Source organism: Adiantum capillus-veneris, chromosome 12, assembly GCF_014529385.1.
Source record: "Adiantum capillus-veneris isolate H3 chromosome 12, ASM1452938v2, whole genome shotgun sequence".
Lineage (NCBI taxonomy): Eukaryota > Viridiplantae > Streptophyta > Polypodiopsida > Polypodiales > Pteridaceae > Adiantum > Adiantum capillus-veneris.
Window position 1 is genome coordinate 139598886 of NC_140942.1, and position 18916 is coordinate 139617801.

General features: G+C 44.2%; 1 protein-coding gene across 2 annotated transcripts in view; it reads right to left on the reverse strand.

The window, feature by feature from the left end:
• Positions 1-18710, reverse strand: part of LOC147446592 (uncharacterized) — a 43513-nt gene extending 24803 nt beyond the window's left edge. Inside the window, exons 1-13 of one of the 2 annotated variants that reach the window (XM_086525794.1) lie at positions 18559-18710; positions 18354-18466; positions 16744-17871; positions 16158-16315; positions 15966-16077; positions 15745-15874; positions 15604-15661; positions 14840-15518; positions 14026-14355; positions 13670-13918; positions 12185-13582; positions 12037-12109; positions 11823-11908 (exon numbers count right to left, since the gene is read on the reverse strand). In XM_086525794.1, coding sequence (XP_086381920.1) covers positions 11823-11908; positions 12037-12109; positions 12185-13582; positions 13670-13918; positions 14026-14355; positions 14840-15518; positions 15604-15661; positions 15745-15874; positions 15966-16077; positions 16158-16315; positions 16744-17847 — 4377 coding nt within the window. In that variant the 5' untranslated portion in view covers positions 17848-17871; positions 18354-18466; positions 18559-18710. Of the gene's footprint in view, positions 1-11822; positions 11909-12036; positions 12110-12184; positions 13583-13669; positions 13919-14025; positions 14356-14839; positions 15519-15603; positions 15662-15744; positions 15875-15965; positions 16078-16157; positions 16316-16743; positions 17872-18011; positions 18260-18353; positions 18467-18558 lie in introns of those variants that run through there. The other variant, XM_086525795.1, reaches the window with a different exon arrangement.
• Positions 18711-18916: the final 206 nt, after the last annotated feature.

Here is an 18916-nt window from a genome sequence, read left to right on the forward strand (position 1 = left end):
AAACAGTGCTTATCTTCTTTGATCCATGTGCCAAAGCCAACTTCATTTACCCAGAATTGGCTTCAAAGTTGGGAATCAGACCTGAAGAGATAGGGTATACAGCAGAGGCAGGTTTGGCATGTCCTGGCCATACTGAGGCTGTGACACCCATCATTGGAAAGTTGCATCTACATATCCAGTCCTATGTAGATGCTGAAGAATTTTACATCATGCCACTGGACGGATGTGATGCGTTGTTAGGTATTCCTTGGCTGTTTCGTGTACAGGGAATCATGGATGCCTACAACAAAAAGATCACTGTACAGAGCAGGGGAAAGACTCACATTCTGGATGTAAAGCTTAAAGGGGAGTCTATTCCCACTGTATCAGCTTCTGCTATTACTTCTGTAATAAAAAAGCATCTTTCTGCGTACTTGGTTTTTGCACGTGAAGTGTCAGATTGTGATGAATCAAATTTATCTGTGTTAGATAAAGAAAGGTCAATGTTTTTACAACAGTATGTGACTGTTTTTCCGATTCATTACATCTCAATTACCGCCAGAGAGACCAGAGGACCATGCGATAGATTTGGTGCCAGGCAGTAGCCCACCAAATAAGCCTCCGTACAGGGTTAGTGCGGCTCAACAGAAAGAGATAATGGGCCAAGTACAGGAGCTGTTAGAAAAGCGGCTGATTCAGCCCAGTTCATCTCCATTCTGTTCTCCAGTGTTGTTGGTGCAGAAAAAGGATGGCTCATGGCGTATGTGCATAGACTACCGTGCACTGAACAAGAATACCATCAAGAATAGGTTCCCTATACCTAGAATTGATGATATTATGGACAAATTAGAAGGAGCAGCTATGTTTAGCAGGATAGATCTAAAGAGTGGGTACCATCAGATCCGCATTAGATCAGAGGATGTGCACAAGACTGCTTTTAGAACGACGTTTGGCCTTTACGAATTTTTAGCGATGCCCTTTGGTCTCACAAATGCTCCTGCTACGTTCAATAGGATGATGGACAGAATTTTCCGTCCACACCAGCAGTTTGTTGGTACATTCTTTGATGACATGATAGTCTACTCAAAGAATGAAGAGGAGCATAGGCATCACTTGGCCATTGTGTTCAAAGAGTTACGTAGTCATAGGTTGCTCATCAATGCAAAGAAAAGTGAATTTTTTCTGGAAGAGATTCATTTTCTCGGACACATTGTCTCAAAGGATGGTGTCAGAATGGATCCTGCTAAAGTTGAAGCGATCAAGTCATGACCAAATTTGAAGACGGTGCACGATGTCAAAAGTTTCTTGGCATTATGCTCCTATTACAGAAGGTTTATCCGAAATTTCGTTGAGATTGCTTCACCTTTACATGCTCTTCAAAAGAAGGCAGTCACCTTTAGATGGACACAGAAAGAGATTTCAGCTTTTAATCTCTTAAAGGAAAAGATGACTTCAGATCCAGTCATTGTGTTGCCAGATCTTAGGAAGTCATTTGTGGTCCAGTGTGATGCCTGCGGTAGTAGCATTGGTGCAGTGCTAATGCAAGATGGCAGGGTAGTAGCCTATGAGAGCAGAATTTTGCAAGGGCCAGAGATGACCATGCAGGTCTATGAGAAAGAGTTACTGGCTGTGATTCATGCGCTCTTAAGTTGGAAGCACTACCTGCTAGGTGCAGACTTTGTTGTCCAAACGGATCATCAGACCTTGCGATACTTCTTGACACAAACAAAGTTATCTGAGAAGCATATGCGATGGGCAAATATCTTGTCAATGTTCCATTTTCAGATTGTGCATGTGGAAGGCAAGAAGAACGTTGTGGCTGATGCCTTGTCAAGGAAGACACAAATTTCAGCTGTGTCAATTCCTTATCATCATGAACTTGATGATATGAGAGAACAGTATGCAAATGATGAAGATTTTGCAAGGGTCTTCGAGCAGCTAATGGATGGACAACGTCATGAACACTATCTTCTCAAAGATGGGTTCATGATGATGCATGGAAGATTGTGTGTCACAAAGCCATTGCGACGCAAAGTTATGGAAGAGAGTCATGTCCTACCGTATGCAGGGCATCGTGGTATTGATGCTACAGTTAAAGCGGTTGAGACATTCTTCTACTGGCCTACATTGAGAAGAGATGTGGATGCCTTTGTGCGAGAATGCCTAATTTGCCAGAAGGTCAAGTTTGACAGGCAAAAGGCACTAGGGTTATTGCAACCACTACCTATTCCAGATAAACCATGGGAAAGTATTGCTATGGATTTTATCTTAGATCTTCCGAGAACGCAGACAGGAAACAATGGTATTTGGACTATTATTTGCAGATTCAGCAAGCAGGCTCATTTTATTCCTGTCAGGAAGAAAATAAAGCCAAATCAGATGGCACGCTTGTTTATGAGCAACATTTTCAAGTATCATGGCATGCCACAGTCGATTGTTAGCGACCGTGATCCACGCATGACAAGTTTGTTCTGGAGAGGCTTGTTTGAGAATATGGGCACCACGCTCAAATTCTCTTCGTCATTTCATCCTCAACCAGATGGGTAGTCAGAAGAGGCAAATTCTACTGTCCTAGATCTGTTGAAGTGCTATGTGTCAGAGCATAAAGGAAAGTGGGAGCAGTATTTGCCATTGGTGGAGTATGCATACAATAATACAGTGCATTCATCAACTGGCAAGGCACCTTTTGAGATAGTTGAAGGTGGCAAGAAAGTTCCTCCCATACTGCATACAGAGGACAAGATATTTGAAGCAAATAAGTATGTTCAGGACATGGATGAAATGTACAAGAAGGTCAAAGTGGCCTTAGAAAAGACTCAGACAAATGCTATTTTGGGACATGCGCGATTGCCGAGGCAAGAGCCTCTTGCACAGGTACTGGATTAGCTAGCGGCTAATGTATAATCCCCCGCAAGTACAGGTGATTTGGAGAGGTTTCACGCTCGAAATCTCGTCCGATTCAAAGGGCAAGTAGCCCTACAGGTGCGGGAGCTCGAGGACTTGCTACGGATGCGACCGGCACGTGAAACGGAGCCCGAAACAGTAAATTACAGCCTGCTGTGTAATTTTGCAGGTTTAGGGTTTTGGCCCTAAACGGACCCTAATACCCCCAGGAGGTTCGGGGACGCGAGGGGACCGCTGTACAGGTGATCTGGCGCATTTTCGGGGCTGAAAACAGAGAATTCAGCGTGCTGCAGATTCTCGCCAGGTTTTGCAAAGTGCCCGTATGCGTCGGGAAAGTCAGTCAATGCGTGGGAATACTGACTGTGAAGGGTTCTAGTACAGTTATGCTGCCGAAATCGGGCTGGAACAGTGGAAATTCAGCCGAGTTTGTGCGGGGCAGCGTGTAGGGATCCACAGCGTTTATTCCCTCTTTTGAACAATAAAGAAATACCGAAAGGGGCGCCTAAGTTAGGGGCCAATCTGGTGTCGGTCTACTCATACAGGTGCAATCTAGCAGCCTGTATCCCTCTCCCCTTTGTTGTGTCTTGAAAGTACAGGTAAAATAGACGACTAATAATGGGTGAAGGCTAAATCAAGGTTTAAAGTAAAGTCTACCGCCCTTTTTGGATTGAACAGGCCGGTTTCAGCTGGCCTTTTCCTTTGTGGACAAAGTGAAACCGGCCCGTAGGGCGGTAGGCGTTGGCTTTCACCCGAAATTCTTTACTTTAGACACACACAGAGTACTTTGCAAAGGTAACCTGTAATGGGAATTAACACTTAATCACACACACGGCTCGGAAGCTAGAATGCTCCGAGCAGACACCGACAACCTGTAGGCCCCAAAATTGGCGCCCCTTTCGGTATTTCTGTATTCTTTATCAAAGGGAATAAAACCTGTGATCTCCCACAAGCTGCCCCGCACAATCTAGGCTAAGAAACACCTGTTCTAGCCCGATTTCGGTAGCATAATTGTACTAGGACGCTTCACAGTCAGTATCCCCACACAATAGCTGACTTTCCCGACGCATACGGACACTTTGCAAAACCTGGCGAGAATCTGCAGCACGCTGAATTCTCTGTTTTCTGCCCCGAAAATGCGCCAGTTCACCTGTACAACGGTCCCCTTGCGTCCCCGAACCTCCTGGGGGTATTAGGGTCCGTTGAGGGCCGAAACCCTAAACTTGCAAAAATACACAGCAGGCTATAATTCCCTCTGGAGCTCTTTTCTACCCGCCTCTTCAATCAAGAAGATCTCGTTCAGAGAACAGATTGAGCGGTTTACCTTGGGTCTACCTACAGAGATCCGAGATCACTGCTTGGAACAGAAGTCAGCTTCTATTCAAGAGTTGATGAGTCATGCGAAGCGGGACTTTACCATTCACTCTGGCAGTTTGACCTACCCCACAAATAAGGCCATGACACAACGAGCCGAACAGACTTCTCGGAATGAAAGTAGAAAGAAAAAAGAGCAACCAAGAGAAAAATGATGCACGACCCAAGCTTACTCCTGAGGAGAGAGCTCGCTTCATCAAAGAGGGGAAGTGTTTTGGATGCAGGGAACATGGACATATCTCCGCGAAGTGCCCTAAAAAGGCACAGAAAGAACAGAATGATAAAGACGACGACAGGCCTGAGAGTTCGAGAGCAGCTGAGGAATGTGGCAGAAAAGGCAGATAGAAAAGCAAAAGTGGTACCACATGGCGTGGGACCTGCACCGAATCTAATGAATGAAAGTACAAACTTTGCCGCTTTTGGGGCAAAGTGACGGATCAAGAAGCTCTTTTGAAGGAGCCAAGGCAAACTTCTTTTCACTTGGAATTGGCGGCTCGATTTGGAATTACGCCCGACAGACTGACGCCACAGGCAAAGGTAGTTCGACTGGCACCCGGATGGGATATTGCCATTACACCGAGCATTGGCAAACTTTGTTTGCAATGAAAGGGGTGTTCAGGGCACGCGAGTGACGTTCTACTCACGATCCCTTGGTACCACAAGAACTACGCCGTGGTTGACTACCAGGCCGAGAAAGCGACTTTGATAAATGAAGGGCTTAGAGATTGTACTTGATGAACTTCAGTTTCTTACTCATTCTATTGGAAGAGAACTGAACGATGGATAAAGGTTGAATATGTTTTGACCTGATCAAAAGAACGCCAAGATTTTTCTGCACACTCATGCCGATTGCTTTTCAGAGGGCCTGAAGATCAAACCATTGATCTGATACCTGGAAGCACACCACCGAATCGGCCACCTTACCGTGTGAGCCGAGTACAGAATGAAAAGATTATGAACCCAATGAAAGACCTCTTGGAAAAGGGTCTTGTCCAGCCTAGTACTTCACCATATTGCTCTCCAGTGTTGTTGGTTTTGAAGAAAGACGGATCTTGGAGAATGTGCATCGATTATAGCACTCTCAACGAAATCACCATCAAGAACAGATTTCCGATTCCTAGGATCGATGATATACTGGACAGGTTACAGGGATCCTCGTGCTTTAGCAGGATTGACTTGAACAGTGGATATCATCAGATCAGGATAGCGCCAGGAGATGTCTACAAGACAGCTTTTCGGACGATTTTTGGGTTATTTGAGTTTTTGGTGATGTCTTTTGGCTTAACCAATGCTCCTGCGACATTTAACCGGATGATGGACAGGATTTTTCGAGAGTACAGACTATTTGTTGGCACTTCCTTTGACGACATCATTGTTTTCTCCAAGAATGAGGCAGAACACAGAGATCATCTGCTTCAAGTCTTTCAAGCATTACGAGATCACACGTTAGTGATTAATGCAAAGAAAGTGAATTTTTTCTACCAGAGATACACTTTTTGGGACACATCGTGTTAGCACAGCAGGAGTGCAAATGGACCCGGCCAAGATAGAGACTATCAATGATTGGCCCGATTTGAGGAATGTCCATGAAGTTAGAAGCTTCTTGGGATTGTGTTCGTACTGCAGGCGGTTCATACGAAAGTTTGCAGAGGTTGCTTCCCCTTTGCATACCTTGACACAGAAAGGAGTACCTTTTTCGTGGGGACCCACAGAGGTGACTGCCTTTCGGACATTGAAAGAGAAATTGACTACGGGACGTATTTTGACTTTGCCGGACTTGCAGAAGTCATTTGAAGTATATTGTGATGCTTGTGGTCGTAGTCTGGGTGCGGTCTTGATGCAAGAAGGCCATGTCATAGCTTACGAGAGCCGTTTGTTCTCTAGGCCGGAGATGACAGCACAGATCTATGAGAAAGAGCTTTTGGTGGTTATCCATGCTCTTACTCAGTGGCGGCATTACCTACTCGGAGCGGATTTTACTGTCTTTACAGACCATCAGAGTTTGCGCTACTTCTTGTCACAGAAGCAGCTTTCGGAAAAGCAGATGCGGTGGGCGAACATTTTGTCACAGTTCCACTTCTAGATTGTCCATGTGCAGGGACAGAAGAATGTGGTGGCAGATGCTTTGTCTCGAAAACCGTTGGTTCTGGCTATTTCCGCGATACATCATAGGAGCTTCGAGGATATGGTCGATCTGTATGCCACAGATACACATTTTGCAGATATTTTCACACGGATACGAGACTAGGAGACAGTAGCGGGATACTCCCTTCGGGAAGGCTACTTGACGAGAAAGACTATGTTGTGCGTTACACAGCCGTTGAGGGAAAAGGTTATGACTGAATACCAATGTCCACCTTTTACGGGTCACCGCGGCATTGCTACCACCATGAAAGGGGTAGAGAGATACTTCTTTTGGCTGTGACTCAAAAAGGACGTGGAACAGTTGTGCGTAGTATGCCAGAAGGTCAAGTTTGACAGGCATAAGACACAGGCATTGTTACACCCTTTTACCCATACCCACCCACCCTTGGGAAAATATTGAAATGGATTTCATTTTTGATCTCGCAAGAACACAGAATGATCACGATGATTTTTCGATTACATGGCACGTCTGAGACAATTGTCTCCGACAGAGACCCCAGATTTATGAGTTTGTTTTGGAAGGCAATTTGGGAGAACATTGGCACGCAGTTGCAGTTCTCGTCATCGTTCCACTTGCAGACTGGCGGGCAATTTGAGATTGCCAATTCAGTGGTTTTAGATTTATTGAAGTCTTGTATCTCGGATCAGAAGACTCAATGGGAAAAGAACTTACCTTTGGTGGAATTTGCCTACAATAACACGATACACTCTTCGACGGGGAAGACGCCATGTGAGATTGTTGAAAGTGCTGCGAAGGTTCCATCCTTCCTGAGCACGAAAGATTAGATATTTGAAGCGGATGAATATTCGCGAGATTTGGATACGGCTTTTGCCAATTCAGTGGTTTTAGATTTATTGAAGTCTTGTATCTCGGATCAGAAGACTCAAATTGCCAATTCAGTGGTTTTAGATTTATTGAAGTCTTGTATCTCGGATCAGAAGACTCAATGGGAAAAGAACTTACCTTTGGTGGAATTTGCCTACAATAACACGATACACTCTTCGCGGGGAAGACGCCATGTGAGATTGTTGAAAGTGTTGCGAAGGTTCCATCCTTCCTGAGCACGAAAGATTAGATATTTGAAGCGGATGAATATTCGCGAGATTTGGATACGGCTTTTGGCAAGGTTCGCAAGACTTTGCAGGAGTCTCAAGAACGACAGAAAAAGGCAGCAGATCGCCATCGTCGCGACTTGAAATTGAAGGAGGATGATTGGGTGCTCTTACGTCTTGAGAAGGCACACCTACGAAAGAAAAAGGGAAAGGAGAGGCTTTTTCCAAAGCTTAGTATGCGATACTACGGACCTTTCCAGATCACTGACAAGATAAATGATGTCTCCTTCCGATTGAAACTGCCAGATACTTGGAGGATTCATAATGCATTGCATGTGAGTCTCTTGAACCCTGTTAAGGGTGATGTGCCTGATGATGGGGAGCCTGATGAGCAACCCGCAGTGGAAGAAAACAAGGAGATCCTTGTTCCTGAACAGATTTTGGCACATAATGATACGAAGAAAGGTAAAGTCCGAAGGCGGTTCTTGGTTTAGTTCAAGAACTTTCCTGCATTTGATGCGAAGTGGATGGAGGAGGAGGACCTAGCAGATACTCCTCGGATTGTGAAACTTTACCTCGATGTTTTGGTTTAGCAAAGGCTACTCCAAACAGAACCCAGAATTCAGCTTGGCCGGAGATCTGGTGCAGTGGGATACACAAGAGGGGAGTCACTCCGCTCCCTTGTCAACAGATGCCTCGATTTTGATACTAAAGTCACTGATGTCTCTTTGAGCTTCAGGGATACTGAGAGCTGACAGTATTCTGCTGGATGACTTTATGAAATGGAATTCCTGATTATGATACTGATTTGTTCTTGACTTCTTGTGAGTGCAGGAACTGATAGACGAAATGATTGCAGCATTTTGGTCTGATTGATCTCGAATAGACATGGTTGCAATAGAGGTTAGTTAATCGGACATCGATGAGGTCCCGATTGGACCTAGATGTGATTGCTAGCTACATTGCCGATAAATCATGGTCTAAGATCCGAATGAATGTTGAATGTCATGTGATGTCCTGTGATCTCTGGTGATGTCCTGTGATGTCGTGTGATGTGATTGTCGATTTTGTACATGTGCTAGATGTGTGTTCCTAGTACGTAGGTACTAACAGTCAGTGTCTGCTAAGACGGTTTATGGCTTTTGTCGGTTTTGCAGGCGTAATCGCGGTCAATTACAATGCTTTCAAGAGGGGGGTATGTCACAAAGTGATGACGTGGCGGACAGCAAAAACCCTAATTTCTGCCAGAAACCCTAAAATTCCTGCAAACCTTAATTCCTGTCAAAACCCTAATTTTCGAAAATCACGGAGGTTTTTTTTTTTTTTTTTTTTTGAAATGATGAGCGACGCGAATTTTGCTTTTTTTTAATATAAAAAAAGAAAAGACTCTCTAAAGAGAGAGAGAGAGGACTACTGCTTTTGATTTTAAAAGCTTTTGGGCATCCCTTGTAACCTATTTAATCCCTTGTAACCTTTAAATAGGTGGTGAGGGTCTCACTTCTAAGAGCATTTGTACGCAGAGTCTGAGAGTGAAACCCTAACCACTCTCTTGTACTTTGATGATTGATTAATACAAAAAGAAATACCGAAAGGGGCGCCAGTCTTTGGGGCCAATATCTCTACGCACGGAACTCCACCGGGCCAGTGCAAATCTATTGTGATCTATGAATTGTTTTGAAGTGGTTATTTGGTGTTGGCACGATTGATTCTTGACTTGGAGTGTCCAAGTCTGTTACACTTGGTGTAATCAAGACATGTCCATGTCTCAATAGGCCCAACCTGTGCAATGGCTTTTACCATTCTTTTCCACTGATCTGTGCGCAAAACATTGAAAGATATGTTGCACTCAATAAGAGTGCGACATATCTCCTCTCTGCCACTCTTTGACGCTCTTTGACCCAAGCCTGAGAAGAGATGCGACTAGGCAAAGTGGTCTGCATTGGTATTTCAGATGTACCTTTTTCACGTGGCAAGGAATCCTCATCTTCACCGCCAACACGTGCTCTCTTCCTGGAAGTAGGGAGTTGCATGGAGGCCGAACCTCCTCCAACCTCTGTCTCCGCACCTAAAGTCTCCAGCTCTCCGACAAAAGCATCATGAAAAGCATCCTGTGTGCTGGGAGCACCTCTCAAACCAGGAGCACCAACAGGAAAATACTCTTCAATAAGCTGCTCCCTCAAAGGTGGTGGTATTTTCTCACGTGCACCAATCTGACCAGTGCACCCGATTCCCGTCAAGTGCTTTTTGACTCGCGTAATAGTGTTGGTGTACTGGTCCCCACAATACTTGCATTGCCATAAGCGTGTGTTGGTGTACTGGTCCCCACAATACTTGCATTGCCATAAGCGTGTGCTGGAACCTTGCTGAGAAGTGGTCGTGATGATGCTCAACACATTGGTGTGGAGCGACCAGTTGGGGTTGGTTTTACGCGGCATAATGAATTCTGCACATTGCAAATGCAAAAGAGTGCACACACGAGGAGTACGGAGTGCATGGTGGCAGAAGCAATACCTTTTCACGCACGTAGCTCGGCTCTGCAGTCTCTATGCACTTCTCTGCAAGTATCTGTGCACTTCTCTGTAACACAACAGAGAGTCTTTTGTAATCCTGGTCGATTAAAAAAGCCTAAGGCTCTCTCCCCTTCACCCTATTATCCCAACCTGAAAGCACCCCTAGCGCACTTGGTCCGTGGAGAAAACGCCCCAAAAAAAAAAAAATCATGCCGTACTGTACCGTACGGTACCGTACGACTGTACCGTACGGAATCGTTAGGTACATACGTACGGATTCCACCTTGGTTTAACATATCAAGAGGAGTGATACTCGTAATTTCTGTTTGACCATCTGTTTGAGGATGAAAAGATGAAGAGAACTTTAAGGTTGTCCCCAAATTTTCAAAAAAGACACTTTATATTCTATTCTATCCAAAACTCCAAAAATTCCAAACTAGTACACATGCACATTGTGATATCCACAAAATCCATTGTTTTGTTAGAAATTGTGGTAGAATTTGAGGTTTTAAAAGTAGTAGTTGTTTTGTCACCTTGTATCGTCTTTGTATAGAAGCACTTTAGGTACTTAGTTCCCCTCTGTATCCAAAGGACAGGACAGGTTTCCTATAATGCTTTGTGATGACACACAAAATCAATCTGAGATACAAAGTTACCCTTAGCCATTTCTTATAAACTTCCGAAGCCTTATCTTTGAAAGAAAACTCTCAAAAGCTGGGCGTCAAAATCAAGGCACACAAATGAGTGTCCGTGCTTTTATTGAGTGCAACATAATTTGTGAATGGTTTTGTTTCGCCAAAAGCTGCCTGATTTCCCGATTTCTCCTTGCTTGACATCTTTCGTCCCTTTTTTCAGCCCTAATTTCATCTTGTCTGTACGCTGTAACTTTTGCCAGCATGTTGGCTGCAAGTCCGCCATGTAGCATTGCCAGATCACCTTGCTGCAGACGGAGTTGGTGATTGCCCCATGCTCATTTGATGATACCATCATGACAACAAAGCTAATTCTGCTGTTGTGTTCAAGTTCTGACTCTCCTGTTGTGCCCTATTTCGATGTTTAATAGATACTAGACTATTTCAGACCCATAGGCCCTGGGTACAGGCTCAACAGGTTGCCGGACATTCTGCCACCAATCAGCTTAGTACTCTAATCCATGAGCACTTTGCTTCCCTCTATACAAATCTGCCCCACCCAGCAGTAGGTGGCTATATGAAAGTCAGCCAAGATGGGCACCCAATGCTCATATATGTGGACAGCCAGCATTTTTCTAGTGTAGCCAACCCTACCTACCAATCGGCATGAGAAGAGTGATCAGCCTTCCACAAGGACATCCACTGATCAAGTGGATCCAATGAATGGGTATTAGGGAGGTCAATCAAACCTCCAGGCTGCTCCAGCTAATCTAGTGAAAAGGCAATGAAAAAGAGGTTTAAGCCTTCAGAAACAACATTCATCAGATCCGAATCCAGATGCTCTTAAATTCCCCTTTTTAGTTATACACAATACTCATTCAAGAGAACATTGGCCTCTTGAAAAAGAGAGCACAACATCATTGTCATTATGCTCTTCTAAAACGGTTTTTCACATCGCACCTCTCAGCGCTAGAGAAACTCACATTTGAGCTATAGATGCACTTCCTGTCTCAAACTAAAAAATCAAGGTCAAGTTAAATGAGAAGAAACAAACATAGCCAACTTTAAAATCCACTTCCTGTCTCAAACTAAAAAATCAAGGTCAAGTTAAATGAGAAGAAACAAATATAGCCAACTTCAAAATTACTACAAATTGTGCAAGGTGATGAAAATTCTTAAAACCAAAAACTAAGAATATTGACATACTCTCCTCCAAAATCAGCATTACCTTTAAATTTCTTACTTGATGCGGACAACCAGTTGGAATGAACACAGCCTCTCCTGTGAATTGCTGGAATGACCATGGCTCAACACCTGTGTGAAAGATACACAATGTGATATCATTCAAGGCTCTCTTGATGTGGCATAGGAATGCATGCATAATCATATATACACATCCATCTTTCGGATCAAAACAAATATGGGAAAGACGTAGCACACACCAAACTCTTCTTTTAACTTCTTTTTATGCTCTTCATTGAGAAATATGGTCTGGTCATGGATTGGATCAACGACCTGCAAACAATGTTCCGTATTATAAAAAGTGTGAAAACTGTATAATGATGCTTAACCAGTAAATAGACGCTTTACATGGGAAAGATACTCCTCCTTGATGTGCTTGAACTCTTTCCAATGCCGATTCAGATACTCTCGGAGCTTTGGTACATCTTGACGACGAAAAATGTCCCAAAGAGCACCACCACTTTTGGATTCAATAAGAGTTTCCCCATTCAAAGCATTTTCTGACACTAGCTTGCAGTCTAGATGAGGAGTATCCTCTTCCCCATTTGAAGGAGACTTCGTCTCTGTAGCTGCATCTCTATCATGGCTTAGGCCATTTTTAGAACGGTCATTAAGGGGCTTGATTTCACTCGACAGGACTTTCTCCATTGCAGCATCGTCATCCATGTTCTTGATACCATTCTCTTCATCCCTTCTAACATGGGTAGAAACTGTTTCTTCGTTACATATACGTTCTTGAATGATCGCCTCTGCTGTCCCTTTGTCCCCTGCGTTTTGCTTTGTCTCAAAAGCTGAGTCCTCACTTTCTTCTTTCCCCTCTTCAAAGTACCTATGAAGCTTATCTTCCTTACTCCTCTCAAAATCGGCGCTCTCACTTTCTTTTTTGACGATGTCAGTGTTCTTTGAAAGTGAATCTTCTTTCCAGCAAATGTCTTGCAACGCAGTGTTCTCATTTGCTTTTCCCAGTTGCTGTTCCACACCAATGTCGCCACTTTCATCAATGTCATCACTTTCTTCCTTCTGGGGCTCCCCATAACCGAGTTTCTTTTCAACAACACATGTTTGCCCCTCCGCTCGTCCATCATTTGAATCCACATCCATGGAGGTTACAATTGGCTCATTTTGCTTTTGTGAAGTCTCATAGTACCTTGATGGAAGGTCAGAAGGGCAAGCAATGTCGACTGAATGTGTTCTGGTGAAATTGGTGTCTGCATTGACAGGGGCCTCAGCTTCCTTGTCGCCATTGCCACCTCCAGCATGATTGTCTTTCTCCTGGAGGGCAACAGTGTCATCGTCACCATCTCGTGGGCAGCTCTTTTCAACATCCACTTTGCTATGCGTATCTTTGGTACTGTCTACGCGGCCTCCATGAGAGTAAACGATAGAATCAGACCCTAACAAACTGTGCTGATTTTCACCTGCATATTCGGGTGCCCTTACCTCTGAAGCATTTGCATTATCAGAAACAGTCACGTCAAGTTCTGACGCGACTCTCTCTTCCAGCACACTCACAAGAGCATCCTCTACAGATTTCTGACCACTTTCGGGAATTTCACTCAAAGACACACTAAACTCAGAAACAGCCATGCCACTTGACACATTTTCAATGCTCCCATCACCATCCTCGGGCACCTGGACTGGCAAATTGCTTGCCCTCACAGGGCTTCTCTCATCAGCTTCAGGCAACTTGGGACCACGGGCTTCTGCCATATCTGAAGCGCTGTCATCAACAGCATCGGATATTGTCTGCAAGCATATCTAGCCTCGTTAACATCCAGAAGAACTGATCCGGTATTGAGCAATATAGAGAAAAAAGATTAGTGAGACTCAAACCTCAAGTGGGACAGAGTGAATTCGTGGTTCTGATAGTGACGTTCTTTCAGTCTCTAGAAGCTTGCCATAATGGCCATTTTGTTGTGACTTTTCTGTCTCTGGCAGCTCTTGTTCGCATCTCGCTACCTTTTGCAGCAGAACACCTTCCTCATCTATTACATGCCTTTTCTTCCGTGACTTATACTTTTTTATCCCCTCAAGTTGAAAATCTTTCAAGTGGACTTCGGCCACATGGGTGAGAACATTGACCTTCACAAAAAGCAAAACCACAAGATCAAGAAGCAACAAAGATGGGGCCTTCTCAAAGAACAAGTTGACCTTTTCTTTCTTGAAAAGCACGTAATCCCGATATTTACCGCATCTGACATATCACAATGAAGCTTTGTGACAGAATCACCTCGACCAAACTCTTCCTCGTAACCATAAGCTATGTAAGTTTTAGGTCCAAGGTCTGGTTTTGCAATGTTCTTCGGTAGCTTGGTGGCAAGATTCAGCATGCCACGAGTAGGATGTGTGTAATCATGAAATGGGAGAGCACTGACAAACTCTGCACCATGACGTGGTAGCCTCTCGTGGAAAAAATTTGCAGGCGGCCAATCTTTGAGCTTCAGCATTTCAGGCCAGCCACCTCTATGCATACGACCCTCTGCATAACCCCTAAAGAACTGACGAATGTTGATCTCAACCTACAAAGGCGAAATCAACACCAACTTAGTGATTGGAAGGGTTGCACAGCAACAATAATGGACAAAATATCAAGCACACACCACAGACCCCACAAACAAACATCCAACCAAAAGCATTACACAGTACTCATGCACAAGCTTTACCATGGCCCTAGCAACATATCTCTTACAGCCATGTTGTGAAAGTCATCATTTACTGCCTTGCAGTTAATAAGCACAGCACTGACGCTAAGGTTTTCTAAGGGTGCACTCTGAGCTTCATCGTATGTGACTAGCATCCATACCTACTGCAGGTGTCATAGCAATATATACAAAATATATAGAACATGACCAGTAATAATAGGAGAACGTGCAAGCTTTCCCAGATGCCAGTGCGCGAGAGAGAGAGAGAGAGAGAGAGAGAGAGAGAGAGGAGCAAGCGTTCTAACAACCACATGCAGTATACTTTCTGGAAAGTTGAGCCAGTAACACAAATCCCAATTACCTCACACCAGTCAAGGCAGTCGATAGCCTTGACAGTCTTGGTTTCTTCAGCAAACTTGTTTTTGGTGGTCTCCCTAAAAGCCCGCCACATGACCATAGGTTCCCAGCTTAATCCCTTGGTCTTATCCAAGACATTTCTTACAATCACAGGGTGACCTTGCAGCCAATGATTTTGGAAGTGCTGCAGGCTGTTTTCACCCAGACTTAAGGCAGAAGGACAGTAAATAAAATTGTCCTCGGTATCTATGCGATTTGCAGCTTTACGAAGTGAGTCACTCTCATCAATTATACAAAGACCACAAGAACCCTGCGGTTTAATCTGAGTGGCTGACAGATCTTTGACAGCCACTTCCACGTTAGTCACAAGGTTTGATATAAAATCAGGTTTCCCAATCTGCCTTAATGAAAGCTGTGGGAAGCCGCAGCCACCCCTCTCAGTTGGCGGACAAGGAATACTACCATCTGCACTCACAGTCCATGCTGGTAACTTGCGATCATCACACGAGGCTTGCTGCCCTGATCGCTTGCTTTTCTCCTGAGGATTGTATTTGGCGGACCCTGCTTGTGCGCCACCTGGTTGTTTTCCCTCTCGAAGCTCTTCACAGCATGCTAAGCACAAATCATAAGTGCACTCTGAGCAGTGTCGATATAAATCCACAATAGAGGTATTGCAATTGTCACTGCAGACAAACAAAGAGCCTACATAAGCCCATAGCTCATCCCTAAACAGCTCAAGCCACCCTCATCACACCAAACATGACTCACCAATACAAACGCTCATCTGTCTTCAATTTGGATCTCTTAATCTCCACCCCAGAAATTCCTGCAACCCAAAACAACTTATGTTTTCTGCATTTAGAAAATAAAAATAGAAAAAGGTTTCTATAACAAATCCAGCATGCAAACCTGTCAATTTTGCCTCCAGCTCAATTTCTTGCCTTTGCTGATTATCTAAGGCTTTTACTAGAGGTAAAATAAACCATAGCATGTAGCGTAGCGCTGTTATCCGTTCAGCATCAGTTGCCTGCACTTTTTCCTGATTTTCCCAAGCCAAACATGTAATTTCAGAATACCGTACGATCAAAAAGTGGCTTAAGTTACGCCTTCAAACCAATGCAGACTATTACCTCAAGACCTGATGCTGCTCTACCTTTCATGCGAAGACAGGCCTTACAATTGCAATTCTCTCTGCAAACAGGGCACGCTTCTTCAAAGTCTTCTATACTCATTTCAGGATACCTGTAAGATGAGGACTGCTTCAGATATGGTTGCACACACATGCTACGAAAGCACACTAAAAGAGGAGAAAGTAATAGTACCATCTGGAAATACATGGCAAGCAGAACCGCTTCGTTGAGCACTTTTGGCAGTAGATAACAGTCCCTTTGTCATTCCTTTGACACTGATGACACATCTTGCTTTCCTTGTTCCTTTTCCGCTTTTCGGATCCTTTCTCACCTGGAGGTAACCATGCATCCTGCAAAATGTTAAAATGTGGGACAGTTAGACAGGAGCAAAGTGCTCCATGAGGACCCCACATATCCTGCAAAATGTTATGTTTATACAGACTATCATTAATAGTATCCCCCAATCCTTATCACAATGGCTGAGCACATAATAAGAAACTCCATGAAGTGTTTTTCTGCATGTGAGATAAAGACATAATAGAGTGCTATGCACTGCTAAACACAGCATTGGTTGGTGGACAGCACGTATGTTTGATTAATGAAACCTAATACACGCAATTGTACAACTGGCCCGAGGGAAAATCCCTAACCTGCATGTTCATGGCCAGACACAAAAGTAATACAGGAAGTAGCCAAGCCACACTGAGGAAGCGGCGTTACCAGCGCCTTTATAAAAAGTCTTGTGCAGTGTGGTACACGTATAAAAAAGAGAGCACACCTTGTCCTGTTCAATATCAAAATCTTCATCTGTCTCAGAATCCTTTCCTTTTGCTGTCAAGTTATGCAGTTTTTCTTTGGGCCTCCTTTCAAAATTCTCCACCTTAACCTTGCTTTTCCTTTCAAACTCCTCGGGCATTCTCTTTGCTATGTTTTCTGGTCGGCGAACCTTTTTCACAAACTCTTCTGTTCTCTGGGGCATTCGTGTCCCATGATCATCAACCTTAGTTTTCACCTTCCTCTCAGCAGCCGCCTCTTTGTCCCTTACTTTCCTCTCAAAGAGTTCTGATTTTGCTTTGATTTTTTTTGCTGACTCCTTGGCATCAGGATCTTCTTTAAACCTGACCTTCCTCTCAAAATCATCTGGCTTATCCTTTGCTCGTCTGTCAGAACCATCCAGCTTCTCCTGGATCTTCCTCTCACCTCCCTCCGTGGTGCCCTTCAACTTCCTATCCATATCGTGCTTTTCCCGCACCTTCCGCTCAAAACCATCGGCATAATCTCGATCTTTCAGTTTCTTTTCCGAATGGTCACTATGCTGTAGGGCCATGGCTTTCTTCAACTTCTTTTCTGAATGGTCACCATGCTCTAAAGCCATGGCTTTCTTCAACTTTACAGGAGCATTCTCAGCGGATTTGGGGCTGACTAATGTATTACCTCTTCCATTAATACTATCCTTTGCCCGCATTGCCTCTTTAGCCCGATTTGCTTGTAATTGTAGAGACTTTGATGCACTTGGAGGAGGGGGAGAGTCTGAGTCTGTTTCAGTTTCGGTCTCAGAATCTTCATCGGTTTCAGTTTCTGTGTCACTAGAATCTAGCTTCCTGGGCTTCTTTGCAGGTGTGGGTTTTGAGGCCTTCTTTAAAAGCTTACCTTTCGGGTGATCATCAGAGGAGCTTGGCTTCATACGCTTGGGAGTGGGCTGCTTCGAAGCAGCACCAGCTGCACGCCTTTTGGCCTGCACAATGTGTTTTTCACACATGCTCTTGCCCTCTGCCGCACGGGCACTGCATCTCCATTGTTTGCCATCAGAGCGCTTGCATCTAAATTCATCAGGCACCACCTCTGTCGGTGCCTTGCTGCCTTTCTTTCGCCCTCTGTTCATTGGATCAAGGCAGCTTGCAGTTCACTGAATCCACAGAGATAAGCTGAGCATGAGCTAGGGATTCCAAATACCAAATAGTGCCATACACAGAGAGCAAACAGAGCCCTAACTTGGCCCGAAAGGAAGAAACAGCAAACAGGAAAAAGTAAGGCAGAAAATAGAACCCTGGAACGAGCACACAGGAGCGCACTAGAAACCCTAATCCACGACTGGAAACACGATGAAGCTGCACAAATTGTACTGCTAGCAGAGTAACAGCGGTGCCGAGAAGAACTGCCGCAATTAAGAGAGGGGCAAAACTCGATTCGTTAAGACTCAATTAATTAAACCGTTGATTGACAAGAAGGTAAAAAGGATTGTCGACCGGAGGCAAAATTTGGCGAGCTTGCAGAAAAATCATGGGTATACATTCACAAACTCGCGGAAGAAAACCCTAATTGCAGATGCATAAGATGCGCAGCACAATCACGTACGCATACACAGACGCACACACGGCACAAACATACATGCACAAACACCACATGCGCATGGAGCTGCATGCGCATGTGCTTTTCTCCAGCACTACGCCTTCCCCTTCTTCTCCTGATACTGTCCCATGCTTTCCATACATGCTCTTTTCCTGCAGACACAAAATTAAAAAGCTCATGACATGACATACCAAACCAAATGCGTCACCTTCATCACTTAACCCAAAATCGCCCACAAACGCACCAGGAAATTTCCGCGCACAGCTAATTGCGCCTTCCTCTGCACCAAAAACGCAAGGGCACACACGACAACAGCAAGCAAAATGCCTGTACATAAACTCACTATCTAAGGAAGACAAAAGAACACTTTCATTGTGTGTGCATTCTATTCTGTTCATTAAGAATTTAAGACTCTCCTCTACATAGATAACAATACAACAGGTCTATTGGCTTGCCTTTCTAGCTGAAAGTCCTCCATTAGACCACATATTGACAGGTCGAGCATCAAATTCTTTAGACTCGCCTCACTTAGGTGTATGTGTAGCATCAAATTCAATGCCATTAACTTTCTAGGTTAAAATTAGCAGCTTAGTGATGCTATG